The sequence below is a fragment of the Aulostomus chinensis genome, chromosome 3 (assembly GCF_037954235.1).
Source record: "Aulostomus chinensis isolate RoL2024-O1b breed Wild chromosome 3, RoL_Achi_v1.0, whole genome shotgun sequence".
Classification (NCBI taxonomy): Eukaryota; Metazoa; Chordata; class Actinopteri; order Syngnathiformes; family Aulostomidae; genus Aulostomus; species Aulostomus chinensis.
This window is the reverse complement of record NC_141322.1, coordinates 29355987-29370620: the sequence shown is the minus strand read 5'-3', so window position 1 is coordinate 29370620 and position 14634 is coordinate 29355987. Positions and strand designations below refer to the sequence as shown.

Genomic DNA, 14634 nt, shown 5'->3' with positions numbered 1-14634 from the left:
GGGGTGATGGTCAAGCTTAAACGAGTTCGACCATGAAAACATGAGAACCACCAACCAGCACAGCGCTGCCCTGTCATTACACACACACACACACACACACACACACACACACACACATCTGGCATGACATCTGCATGCATAAACAGGACACAAAGTGACACACACTGCATCGTTTAGCCTAGCATGACCTCATCCTGCCGGTTCCCAGGCAATGATGTCATCAGAACCAGACTGGCCATGTGGTGAGGAGGAGGAGGATGAAGAGGAGAAAGGAGGGAGGATAATATGAAACACTCCGGTGACAACATGGATGAATACAATAGAGAAAGAGTGCTAATGTTTAGCCGTACCAATGCTAGGACTGAAGAGTGAAACAGCCCTCATTTATGTGGCGCAATAAAGTTCATGAGTGTTGCAACTCAGGATGGGAATCGACAGGATTTTTACGATTCTGTTTGACGATGCGGTTCTTGATCGATTCTCATTTGGAAAAAACAAACCAAAAACCTAACAGTCTGACTGTCTCCCGTCGTGGTCGTCTAAATGTAACACAAGAGAAGGCATTCACTTAGCGTTAACAGTTAGCGACAGCAGGTTTTACAATGAGGCACATGGCGCTAACATGCTAGGCCGTGTTAGCTGGTTCGCTACCTGCAGTGTTAACAGCAGAGGACGTGCCAACGTTGCCGCTGCTGCTGGGTTGAGGCTCGCTCTGGAGCAGATCGAAAACCCAGCATTCATTCAAAGTCATCACAGGCTGTGTGTACAAATGTTCCCACACACTGGTAGTATTTCCTCCCTTCGATGAAGTATCCACTTTGCAAGTATTACAAGTTGCCCTGTTGTCATCCTTTCTCGTGAAATGTAACCAAACTTTTGAGTGTTTGTGCCGCTTGGGCGCTGTGTCTCCTGCAAGCAACACAATCTGCGTGATGACATCATTCACGCCCGCTGGAATCGATGAGGGAATGGTTTGCAAAATTGGCAAATGATTCCAAGGAACCGAAACACAGGGAACCGGTTCTCAACAAGAACCGGCTTTCGATTCCCATCCCAAATTGCAAGAGGGCTTGAAGTCTGGATGGAGCTAAAAGAAAACATTCAGAGTAAAAATCTCAGTTTATTGATTAATTCAAGCTTTGATGAACAAAGGGAAACAATGTCATGGCCGCCCCTGGCCGTTAGCAACACGGCTAATGCTAGCTAGCATCTAGGTTGGCGTCTGTCCTGCTTCATTTTCTGGCTGCTACACTTAGCTAGCATGAGGCTTCATGAGCATTGTGTCATTACATTCTGGCTAAAATGAATGAATGAGTGGGAGTGAGTGAGAGAGAGAGCGATTATTCAATTATTATTGAATAAAGAACCACAATTTTCAAAAAGGGAAGAAAATAAAGAAAAGGAAATCTTGGTCCGATGCTGGAAAAATGTTTGAATTTCATAATTCCGTGTTTGAAAACAGATGTAGAATCACTGCTAGCTGCTGCAGCGCGAAGGGGAGGAGAGGCCGCGGTGCTTCTCTCCCTCGTGAACCGAGGAGTGAAAATGACTCGATCGGCATTCAAAGAAAAAATGCCAGGGTTGAATTTTGTTCCAAGTGCAACGCTGCTGCATCATTATCAGTGACACACACACGCACGCACGCACGCACGCACGCAGGAGAGAGAGAGAGATGAGATTTTATTTGTTATTGGACTCTTGTCTCTCTCCCTGCCGTCTACCTGATCATCATCATTACCCAAACATTCGCCGAGCCGTGACGGTGGGGAACTCTGCGTCATGTCTGCTGCCTCTTTGAGCAAACGGGGCAGAGAAAAAAAAACTCTAAAATTACCTTTTCCACATCAAACACACTTCAGCAGCGACAGCGGTGATAAGACCAGAGAGAATTCAGCTTCATTACGGCAGGAATGTCGACCGTGACACGACAGGTTTGTGTTCTAAGGGCGCCGGGAAAAAAAAACCCCACTCATTTCCACTCAGGTTCATGGTGCTGGTTGAGCACCAGCAGACACCTCAGAACCTCGGGAATGCAAGAAATAATGCAGCAGCGACATGAGTCTGATGGGTTGACTGGGGGGGGGGGGGGCAGTATCTGAAGCTAGAAAACTGATTCTAAGTCAAGACGGGCCATGAGAGGAAGGTTGAGACGGAGGAGAAGGTCGTGACCGCCAGTGGCGGCTGGCGTTACACAGACAGAGACACTCTAGCAGCAGACACGGTGGAAGTCCCTTCCATCTGTGGTCATTTAGAGGGGACTTGGGTGAACTGACCCTTTACAGTGTGCAGAGGCCACAATGTGGCTTTGGAGGAAGTCGCTTATTGTTTTCTTCTTTAAATCACACATTTATCGTATGGAGAAGAAGAGGCTGAAGCAAAAGCCACCGATCCTGACATGTTGAAAACACAACTTGAAAACTTGAAAACACAACTTTCCATAGCCACTGTTGTTTCTCCTCATGAAGAAACTCCACTTCTAATAATTTCAAAGTTTCTAAGGAGACTTTTTTTTTCCCCCCCTTTCTTTGAGTTGTCAGATTGAACAACCAGCACAAAGCTGCTGCGTTTAGAGTCGAAACAGACAAAAGAGCTTTCAGCGTACAGGAGAGGTAAGTCTATATCCCGACTGCTCTCATGTTACCTTTTCTGCTTCTACACAGAAGCTCTGTGTGTTGTGTCTCTCTCTCACACACACACACACACACACACACTCTCATCTACAGTACAGAGTTCAGAGTGAACAGAATAAAAACTTCGAGTGTGGGACAGGAAGAGGAAAGGCGCAACACAAATCTGTGTCAGACATACACAAGGTCAACAGACCACAATAATCCTGACAGGCAGCAGATAGGTGGAGCAGCCAGCAGCAGGTGTGTGTGTGTGTGTTTTGTACAGTTAGGAATCTCTGATTTGTGAATCATCCAAGAGTCAAGAGGAGCTGTGCCGGACAACCTGCCCTCGGACGTTGGTGGATGTTCCTCCAACCTCCCGCGTCACCAGGGAACCTTCCAGAATCCTCACTCACACCTAAACGAGGCATCTGGCAGGGTGGCTTCATGTTTTAGCTCCAGATGGAGGCCGTGCTGAGGTGGGGGGAAGCAGGGCAGCCACCCAGAGCACCCCAGCAGGACGGGCAAGACCCTTCAACCCTGATGTAAACTAATGTGTTACATCAGGGTTACTTCCTGTAACCACCGGGTGGCGCTACAACCAATATTGAGGTTGTAGATGTCTTCAGATGGAATCTCATCACTTGATCATTTCGGATATGATCCAGAGTGGAGTCCAGTTCTTTTTATGGTGAAATACCACGTCGCCATGGTAACGTCTTCCCTCAACTTGTGCGACACCCCGTGCGTTGAACCCTGGAGCTTCTCGTTTCTTCCAGGTGAACAGAGTGAGCACCAGATGAGCTCCGACAACTACACGGGTGGCCTGAGTGGGACAAAACGCAGAGTCCGGCCCTGTGAAGGATCCAACGCCCAACAGTTTGTTTCTAGACAATACACATCCATAAATCACCCCCCACCCCCCCACCGTCCAGATGTGAACATCTGCATTTCCTGTCCTGACACTGTTTTCTCTCCGCAGAGTTTGAAACCTGAAAACATCTTCTTGTCGTCTGCTTTTGGTCCCAACAACCAGACGTCACGCATCTTTAACTCCTTTCGAGCTCGTCTGCCCGTTTACCGAGCCGCTCCGGTTCTGACGGAGCCACGCGTGCGGCGGTACGCTGCTGAACACACTTGATGATTCCCGCACAAACAGTAAAGCGCACAAAAAAAACAACAACAAAAAAAACTTCACTTGGATGCAGATGAAGAAGAGCGGAGGTTTTGGTTCTGTGGTAGAAACAGGAGAGCAAAGGTCAGAGCCATAAATACGAGGCAGTGAAGCGCTGAGACAATCGGCCACCAGAAACCAAGCCATCAACCCTCTTCCTGCAGGAGTGGAGGAGCCAGTTCAAGCACTCCAGCCAGGACGTCCAGACGCGGCAGCCCTTCGAGTCCTGACGGCTCCCAAGAGACGAAACATGTTTGTTTTAAAGGGAGTTCTCGCCGTTCTAATCTCTAGAAACGTGTTCCCATCCATCGCTCAAGTCACGTTTCCATCAACGTATTCTGAAGTGTCGCATACAAAACGTAGCAAATCTCTCTGTCACCTGACTGACCATCTTTTCCTGCTGTCAAAGACTTTGGGCCTGAACGCGGGAGGCAAAGCCTGCTGGGTGTTTGTAGGCATTTGTAGGTTCTTGGCATTAAAGAATGACGTTTTCCTCTTTATGAGTTCTGAACGCAGCTTTACAAGCGACTCGTTAGCACCCTGATGATATCATTTGTTTACAGTACATCGACGGCCATGAGGACCAGCTAAACGTGTTTGTGTAAGAAAGAAAATCCTCCTCAGATAGCAGATAAACAGCCTGGTGACAAACAGGCAGGTTAACGAAAGAGCAGCCGCTGCTGCACCTGACAGAAAAGAAGATTCAGGTTTTAGTTACAGATCGACAAGAGTCCTCGTCCCCGGCCGGAGCCACACATCTCCACCAGGTTTGGTGAAAACCTGCCAGGTAGATTTTACGTAGTTCGGCAGAGAGACGGAGACAAACAGCCGACCAACAGACGCAGGTGAAGCTCATAAAACGTGTGATGTCATGAGACGAAATCTAAAACAGAAACCAGCAGAGAACAAAACATATTGAAGGTGTAAGCAGGAACCTGCCACTGACACACACACACACACACACACGCACACACACACACACACCAAACTTCCATCAGCTGTCAGAGATCAATGAGTGGAGTCGGTGAGAGACTGTTGTTGACACACAGCGCCATGGCAACCAGTGGCTGAGAGACAAAGGAGGAGAGCGGGAGAAAAAACAAGAAAAATGTGTGTGCTTACGTGCGTGCGTGTGTGTGTGCGTGCGTGGTTCCACATCCAGGATCAGCCCGCCAGTCGGTGAGTTAAAATGTCAGAGCGAGCGATGTTGAGAGGCGCCAGTCTGCAGATACGATTCGGTTTCCATCGACTGCAACTGTCCCAGATCAGGGAGTGACGTTTGCTGGTCCCGTATCCCGCCGCTCTGCGTGCTGAAGGGCGTGCAGATCAAAGTCACAACCACCTGAGAAGCTTGGCGGGAGGCCAGAGCCGCTTGATTGACACTCACACACCGACAACAGGAAAGAAACTGGGCTGCCGGTGTTGCCAGGCGCCCCGCGTTCACCAAACTGAGCAGGTTTAATGAGAATGTAACAAAACGGGACACGCTGACGCTACGCTGACGTGACGCCGACGCTCCGGCTGGCGGGCGAAACGTCATTTCTCTCTCCTACAAGTCAGAAGCGAACAAAACTCCTGATTTACAGCAACTCTGAGGGGACAAAAGTCCTCAGTTGAAGAAGACGCCGCCGCGGTGGTAGAGATCTCTGCGGTGATGGGTGACGGCGGTGCGGACCGCCGGCCCCACCCTCGTTTTGACGGCTCTAGTTTACAACCAAAGCTGGGTGCTAATCTAGCCGCCTCTCTTAAGCTGGAGTCGCGTTCCTGAAGGTGAGAGGGCAGATTTCTGCAGCATCAGCAGTAATCGTCAAAAAAACAAAAATGGTATCTTCCATTTCTACTGCAAACTGTTTCTCTTGAAAACCACAACCTGGAGACAATCAAGGCCGACTGCGCGCGCGTGCGTGCGTGTGTGTGAGAGAGAGAGAAAGGAGGAGAGGAAAATGAGGTCACACAGTCTGATGAGGGTCACAACTGAAAGCTACAGATCCTGTCGGGCCTGTTCTCAGCGACGTTCCTCTCAGCGGAACACAGCGGAGTTAAAAAGTCTCCCTGACGGATTCTAATATGTGGATTTAATTTCACAAACGAGTGAAAAGGCTGTCGGAGCGTTCGGCTCGTTTTGAACGTCAGCCTTGTGGTTTCTGCTGCAGCTGGGTGTGTCTCCCCGACGGCCTGCTGCTCACTCCAGCAGATGAGTCGAACCGCAGGCTCTTCAGGCCGCTAGCGCTCGTATTTATTGGTAAATGATGCTAGAAAAGTTAAATTTAGCTCCATGGCACAGATTTGTGCTACCATTTATATTCAAAATCCTTCTTTTTTTAAACAATAAATGAACTCTGTTCACTACCTGCTGGCAGGAAGTAGTAAAAAGTAATTGGACCAATTAGCAGCTACAGAGCCAGATGTTTACCAAACCACAGCTAAAAGTAAAGTTAGAAACTCCTGATTTAATAGAAATATCATAATGTGGTGTCAGCGTATCAATATTGTATCAGAGGAATTATCAGGATTGCAGGATTGGGGCGTGGCGCCTCCCCTCATGAGCGTCACGCTGCAGGGCGGCTGAATAATTCTAAACTTGATATTTTTTAGCCCCAGATGGACAACAAATTTGTAACGTTTTTACGACTTCCAGGAGCAAGACATTCAACTGAGTAACCAGCAGGCTACATGCTAGGCTGCGTGCTAGGCTGCGTGCTAGGCTGCGTGCTAGGCTGCGTGCTAGGCTGTGTGCTAGGGGTACAGGAGATGAGGCAGAGACTAGCAGCTGCAGATAAAATAATGATAAAATAATAAAATAAAACCATCCAGTATTTTGGAAGTCATTTGGGGTTCACATCTGATTTCATGGACCTGGTAGGCAGCGTGAGCCAACGCACGCGGCGGTAAAAGATGCCGCACACGTTAGCGTTCTTTCTTTCTTCACATCAGCAACCCCCAGAGAACGCACGACATTTCCCGGTCAGGAACTGAGGAGAAGCGGTCAACCCTGTGGCACGTTGAAGCTCATCGAGCAGCCTTCACATGGGATTCCTGTCGCTATGGACCCGTGCGTCACGATCACACGGCGTTACAGCGCGTGCTGGCGACAAGAGCCACAGGATGATGACTGATACACTAATTAACGAATAACAAGCAAAAAAAAAAAAAAAAAAAAACAGCCATGTGAAGTCAAATAAAAGACTGAGGATGTGATTCACTCCTGGTGCGTAAACACGCAGCCGCTGAGCTCTGACAACATTTAATAAACGAGTGAATGATTGATTGTTTAACACTGATCCTCACACACAATCTGGCTAAAATCCCTCAGCCATGATGCAACACACCTCCACCCTTTATATACACACACACGCACACACACACACACACACACACACACGCTGGCAAGCATCCAGGTGCAGAACACACAGACAGTCTCACCATCTCAGTAGGATCAAGTCTCTGTGACTGCTGCTGCCCCTCAGCGCAGGTTTGGTCATGACATCATCAGTTTCCCTCAGCCTGCCTCGCTGTGACCAGACAAAAGCCGGGGGCCTCCCCAAGGGGCCCCACATCACGGCTAACCATTAACACACACACACACACACACAGTACAAGAAGAGATATTGAGATGCAACAGCAAACATCTCCTTCCCACGCTGGCTCCATCTCTGCCTCTTCCTCTCGTCCAGGTGAGGTATCTGGCGAACCAACGCTAACCTGTGTAGCTAAACTACTTCCTGTCTAAACCCTCCAGGAGTCGTGAGTCACTGCGGTTGCACGGATGCTCGTTCGCCTCCAGACAGAAGCCTGATTGAAAACGTCTGACTGCTGAGTTCCGGCCTGATGTTTCACAGCAGGAGCTGCTCTCCTCTGACGTCACACAGGTGAATCATTTTTTCAGCTCCAGGTGTCTCATTTGTCTCTTCTAGAACAGCCAGGTGAGGGGGGCGTGGCCTTACTGACGCTGCATTTTACACGCGCCTCAAATTTTTTCTGCATGCAAAAAATGCTCCTGCGAGGACGCGTTAACGGGTTAAGCACTCCGGGTTCGCCCACGATGCGTCACGTGACTACGGCCATCTTGTGTTGTGGTGCTGGATGCAGAGCTCCAGTCACCAGCAATACAACAGTGTAATTTTATTTATTTATTTTACAGTGTCGTTAAATACGTCTCAGCTTCTTAAATGTCTGAATGGACCTGCGGTGGACGCGGTCGCCTCAAATTAGCCCCCGAGGGACGAATAAAACCCTCCGAGTTGGACAAAGTCAGAACCTCGGAGAACGAGCCTGTGTTTTCCCTTTTTCTTTCTAGAACTCTGACTGTTGAAACAAAACCAGTGCTGCCTCACTCTGAGCGCGCGCGCGCGCGTGTGTGTGTGTGTGTGCGCGCGTCGTCTCCCACCCGCCCAGTCATTTCCTCTTGACTGTGGAAAATCAAACCTCTGCAGGCAGCTTTACATCACCCAACGAACTCCGACCTCGGCTCACTCCCGTCGGCAGCCTCGCTCGTTCCACACGGGCCGGCGGTTCCTTTAGTCCCGAGTCCCAGTTTATCGTCTGATGAAGTGTGAAAGCTGCTGCTGTAACGGGAGCCTGGTTCATGCGGACTACACTCGGGGGGGGGGGGGGTCACAGAGGCCGGCCGCGGCAGCTGGGGAAACTGGAGTTTCATAACTTTGCACTTGTTAGGTTTTCAAATCTCACCAGTTAGGAAACGTCGGTCGGTCCTGACGGTTTATCAAAAACCAGTTTTCCCCGCTGTCCCCTCTATCAGGCTGAACGGGCCCTGAACCGAGGCTAAACCTGAATTTGTGAAAACCAGACTGAGAGATAAGACCCACTAGGAGCAGCTGTGGACCAGCCTGACCTCGACACACACACACACACACACGCCTAAAACTGAACAACAAAAGAAAAAACCAGCCAGCAAACGTTTAAGAACTGAAACTAAAAAGAAAATAAACAAATTGTCAGAACTGCTGCAGTTTTTCCCCTCTTAACTGACGAACTCTCATTACATTCAGTCAGAAACAATAAATTCAAAAGATTCAAAAGACGCTGGGGCACCAGATATCAGCGATCAACGGTATCTTCAGATGTCGGAAATGTTTTTATCAAGTTTTATCAGCGTCAGAAGGAAAAAGACACTGGAATGTCAGGCCCCCATTAAAAAGACACCAACTTTTTTTTGCTGAAGGCCAAAATATGTCAAAAACAGGTTTAAATCAAATACTGATCGCGCCAACTGAGGCCACAGCGACTCGTTTTCCTGTGTCTTCCAGTTCAACTGAGAACGGAGACATGAAGCATCCTTCCTCTGACGTTCCGTCACAGCGCATCAGCAGAACCACAGACACTCTGACAAAACCTTAAACCCCTGAGTCACGTAAGATGGAGGTACTTCGGCCATCCGCCTCAAACAGATGTGGAAATAAGTGTCGTTCACGAGATCTAAACCGATTTCATCGAAGCCAGAACTCTACGCGCTGGAAGCAGGGTTATAACCTGACCAGCAGCTTCGTCAAGATGGTTCCCAAGAAGCAGGATGGAAGAGTTCCTTCTCTGGACCTCATCGGCTCCAGCAATCAGTGGACGGGGGATGAAATATTTCCATTAAGAACCCAAACTGAAGCTCATTACCAAAAGGTGTGTCCCCTCTCTGAGGGAGGGCCATGCACGCGCTCACACACCATGCCAAACTCCATTCAGAAATCTGTCCATTTAGTGCAGCCGTTGACAACATGATGGATGTCAGGTGGAAATAGCGAGGGGTGGGTGGGGGTTCTCTCAGGTAAACCTAAAATGACTTCAGTCACGTTAATTTACCTGAGAGACGGCTGAGAAATTACTTGAAGCTCATTCCAGTGTCAAACCTCCGCATGGTATCTCCTTATCTCAAGAAAACAAGGCGGAAAAATGAATAGAGAGATTTTTTAAACCCAATTCAATAATCTGGTCAAGTTCCATCCTGAATACCAGCGTGTGGCTGTGCTGGGACGACACAGCCACACCTGGGAGGTGCTCATTAATTTGATCATTTCAGAGGACCACCAAGATACAAGATAAGATAAACCTTTCATCAGCCCACAGTGGGACTGACAAAGTGAGACTAATTTTTGAATGATTATATCGTTAAAAAAAAAAGAATTAATAAACCCATCACTGAAAGAGGGACTTAAATGTAACATGCAGCAAGAGTGAATGTGGCTGACTCATAGAAAAGTTAGGAAAAGTCCCCGAACTGTGACAAAGTCAACGCGAATATGAAACTTCCACCCAGGAGGAAAACTTTGCTTCACATTTAAACAGAAAGTGAGCCAGACCCTATATTTTTGTTTTAAATTTAAGTGTTTAACACAAAACTGAGACGTGCTGCAACCGACGAATTGGAAAGCTGCTTTGATTTCAGGAGGAAAAACCCCGGTTGAAAGGCACCGCAAGCATGAGGTTAATTAGAGACTCAATTCTAATTGGGTTCCATCTTTATTAAGGACTATTTGTGTACTGCATGTATGCCGAATTAAGGAGGAAGACCATCTGATTCCAGAGATATCGTTTTAAATAACGCCGGTGTGTGTATGCTTGCGGGAAGGTGATGAAACATAGAAAGGCTAAGTTAAGTATGGGAGTTCGTCACGTCCCTCGACAGAGCGGCATTCTGAGGCTGGGAAGGGAAAAAGTGAAGGGAAACTTTATTCGGGAGAAAATGAGCCAACACGGGGTCCATCCCAGTCGCCCGCGGACCCCTCACCAGCCGGTGAGCTCACGTAGGAACCACCGGTTGAAGTTTGGGGAGCCTTGCGGGCGGATGAATGGAGCCGCCGTGAACTCACCGATGGAGACGAGTTTAATGTTCTCCTTGTCCAGGAACTCCAGCGCCACCGACACGTTCTCCAGCTTCATCTGCCTGAAATTCGGCCTCGGGTGGTACTTTCTGAACATCTTCTTGTGGCTGAGGACCTCCAGCAGGGCGATGAGCCTCAGGCCGTCGCCCAGGTCCAGCTGCAGGTCCATGATCCGCTTGTTGACGCACTTCAGGTGCTCGTTGATCCAGCGGGTGAAGGTGTTCTGCTGGATCTTCTTCCACGGAGCGTCCTCCGCCAGGTCCTTCTCTGTGACCGGCATCTTTCACGGGTCGCCTGGTTCGGTTCTTTGTGCTGTTTCGGGCGGTAAGAGTGGCGGAGAGTGGACCGGGGAGCGCGCTGATCTTGCCGGGGTGCTTCCTCCGAGCAGGCTGACTTTAGTCTGAAACTTTCTCGGGTCGACGCCGACACTCACTGGCTGCTGCTGCATTCAGGGCCCGCTTTGAAAAGTCGGAGTTTATAACTTCTTCTTCTTCTACGTCTTCTTCTTCTTCTCAAAGGTGCTCGACAGCGCCGAGGTGTCAGTTACCGCCAAAAAACAACTACAAAAATCATAGCGAACGATTTTAATGACATTTATACAAAGAAAAAGCATCAGCTTTCAAGGTCCGGGCTTTGTAACAGTCCCCAAACAAACAAGCAAAAATAAGCTAGCCTGTTAGTAGCTACCTACAAGTTCAGGCCCCGTTTAACGAACTCAGACTTTATGGCCTCTTCTTCTTCTTCCTCTTCTTAAATGTGCTTGCCAGTGCTAAGGTGTCAGTCACCACCAAAAATGTTCCGTTTTATTGACATTTAGACGAAGAAAAAAGCCTCCGCTTTTCAAGTCTTGGCTTTGTCGCAGTTCTCAAACAAACAAGCGAACCTAAGCTAGCATGCCGGTAGCTACCTACAAGTTCAAGGCCCTCTTTGAAAACCTGGAGGCTACAGCTTCTTCTTCTTCTTCTTCATAAATGTGATTGACAGCACTAGGGTGTGAGTTACCATTTTAATGACATCCAGACGAAGAAAAAAGTTTCAGCATTCCGGGTCCTGTCTTTGTCGCAGTCCCCAAACAAACTCTGTGCTAGCATGCTAGTAGCGACCTACTTGCCGAAAATGTCAAATTTTGACGTAAATTTTGTCAAAAAGCTGCAAAGATATGAACAAATATGAATATATAGGAATAAAATTATTGATTTATACACAGAGTAGATACCAAAACTAAATTGTCCCCCCATTGTTTTGAGGACGACCATTTTTAAAACAGAGTTCAGCCATTATGACCTTCGCTGTCTGCAGTTTATGGAACTGGACTTGACCCCCCCCCCCCGTTGGGCTCGAGAGAGAGTGCAGGTGCCTGTTGACCCGCAAACCCGGCCCACTTCTTTTACGCAGACGCTCACTGAAACCAGCAGCTTTAATAGTTTAAGATTAAATGTGCGAGAACGTCTCTGCTGGTCGGGGGGGCTTGTTTTCTTCTGTATGTTTCAGAGCAGCTTTGGTAAACGTGATCGTCACTCATCTCTGGTGTGTTTTGGTGAATATGGAGCCAGCAGCATGTTAGCGTAGCGCCGCTCAAACCCTGGAAGCAGCTGGACTGGGCCGGTCCAAATTCCTCCGCTGAACCCAGGGGCAATTGAATGTAACTCTCAATCTTTGGCTGATGGTCAAACTCAGTTCTAGTTAAATCCGGTGTAGGAGTTTAACCATCAGGCTGCAGCTTCGTGGCTGGTTATGGACTAGTTCTTGTATTGTTGCATACATTTTCCAGACTCCTAACTTTTAATACAAAGTGTTACAGCACAAGAACTATTGATACATCTGACAAATTTAGTGAATATAAACAATTCAAAGGGAGTTAAAACCAACAACCTTAGTACAAGTACTTTTTCGAGTGCTGCGTCTAAGAACGACCTTCAAATTCCCCATTATTTGGTAGACCATGAAGGCAGCACAACTCCATGATGACGCCGAGTTTCGCTCCCAAAGATCGTCTATTACCGAAGGTGCGAAACAACTCGACCCACGCTGTCTTGAAGTTTCCTGTTTTATTTTTTTCTTTTCCGTCACAAACACTTGAGTCGAACGTGTTTAAAAAAGTAAAGTTTATTTTAAGTTTGAAATGTAATCGAATGCTTTGATGACGGTGTGCTGGCAGTCAAGCTGAGCCATAAATTCAGGACGCTGCAGCTTTGAAGATGAGAGACTTGATGGGCTGAGATGAGAGTCACCTGTGGACTCGCTGGCCAGAGAACAGGACCAGGTGGACTCAACCAACTGGAATCTTCTTGGTTTAATCTGCGTGAAAACAAAACGTCTTCCAGAACAAATGTTGATGCACCTTTACAACAGACGGAAACACCACAACGCATTTCTGTTTTAAAGTGTCTTTGAGTCTTTTCAGGTGTGATCAAACTCACCTGGCTGCTACTTCAATGGTGGGGGACATTTTGATCCGGTGACATTTGAGCTCATTCGGGATTATTTATAACCCAGCTCAGGACACCAAAGGATGGAATATATACATAAATATCTAATTTCTCTGCAACCCCCCCCCCCATAAAAAATAAATGATGGTGTGACTGAAAGTTGGAGCCTGAACTCCAAAAAATACCCTCTAAAAAAATAAAACAAGGACCCTCAGCTGTGAAAAGTGAAGGAAATCTCAGGGATTTACAGATATGAAGTTATGGTGATCCACTTCAGAGTCAGCATTAGTGTGACAAGACTGTTCTGACTGAAAAACAAAAACAAAACAAGAAAGTGTGTAACTCCATAAACCCACACACAACTCAACGGAACGTCGGTCCGGCACCTGACGGACACAGGATCCTTCCGGGAATTTGGTTCGTGGAATCAGGATCAGAGTGGAGCATCCCGTCCTCGCTGCGGATGATGGCGCTTCTGCGTGAATCAGCACCGCCGTGATTGAATTATTGATCTGTTTATCGACACCCTAACCCACGGACCGATAGGGTTTGACGCGATCAGCTTCATCACACTTGTGAACACGTGACTGACAGCGTTGACAACAAACGAAGAGTCAACACTGGCATTGTGTTGAGCCACTGGACGGAGGTCAACACCGCAGGTGAGCCGTCAGGTGTCTCAGCCCTGAGTGTTTACCTTCCAGAGAACTTTCCACTTTGACCCGCAAACGTCTCAACAACAAAGAGCTGAACTTTCCACTTTCAAGATCTGAGGTTCAAACCCAGTCACACGGACGCAGGAAGTCCAAGCCGCTCCTTTGCTGGCCGCCATCTTTAGTTGGGTCAAAGAGGCCTGCGTGTAAGACATCGGCATCCCAACTCATGATTCAGACAGGCTGATGTTTTTCAAACCTTTTTAATCGGAATGTATTGAACTTTTTTTGGGGGGGGGGGGGCTTTACGTTCTCACATCGGTGCTCGATCACCTCTGAAAACAGCTCCTGCCGACCATGAGACTATCGTCTACACTCGAGCTGCCTCAAATTACTGCACTTAAATTGATACATCTTCTCTCCCTGGCAGCTCCGAGACTCCGTACCTGATCGTCATTTTCTGTCTGTTTTTATTTGTTGTCACTGCTAAAAGGCACGAGTGGCCCCGTGCAGCACAGTGACACTGCTCAGGTGCAAAGTGCACACCTCCCCTCTTTACATTCCTACACTTTTTAATGAACCGTGGCGGAATTTGTATTGTTTCTTACGGGTCTGCCAAGGCCTCGTCGCCGGGCCTCGCAGCTCTAAACCTGGTCTGCCTGGGCAGCCCGTGTCTCCACCCGTGGATCTTCAAAAGCACTGGGAGCACTGAAACAAACGCGCTCCTCTCACGTGGGTCTGCCCAGAGGTGGCGAGCTGCGTGACGGCTCGTAATTCCTTCTGCGTGTGGCGATGGACTCGTAAAGGTGGATGACTGGCGCGTGACGTCAGCTACCAGAGTCCCACAGGTCCGGGCCTGACTGGCTGACGGAGCAGGCGCTGGCTCTGCATGTGTGGTGTGTTTGACTTGAATCTCACACACACACACAAACAAACACG

At 48.3% G+C, this 14634-nt stretch overlaps 1 protein-coding gene across 3 annotated transcripts in view; it reads right to left on the bottom strand.

The window, feature by feature from the left end:
- Nucleotides 1-11097, bottom strand: part of flnba (filamin B a) — a 51478-nt gene extending 40381 nt beyond the window's left edge. Inside the window, exon 1 of one of the 3 annotated variants that reach the window (XM_086200248.1) lies at nt 10602-11097. In XM_086200248.1, the coding sequence (XP_086056374.1) occupies nt 10602-10893 (292 nt within the window). In that variant the 5' untranslated portion in view covers nt 10894-11097. The remainder of the gene's footprint in view (nt 1-10601) is intronic. The other 2 variants (XM_086200247.1, XM_086200249.1) reach the window with 2 other exon arrangements.
- Nucleotides 11098-14634: the final 3537 nt, after the last annotated feature.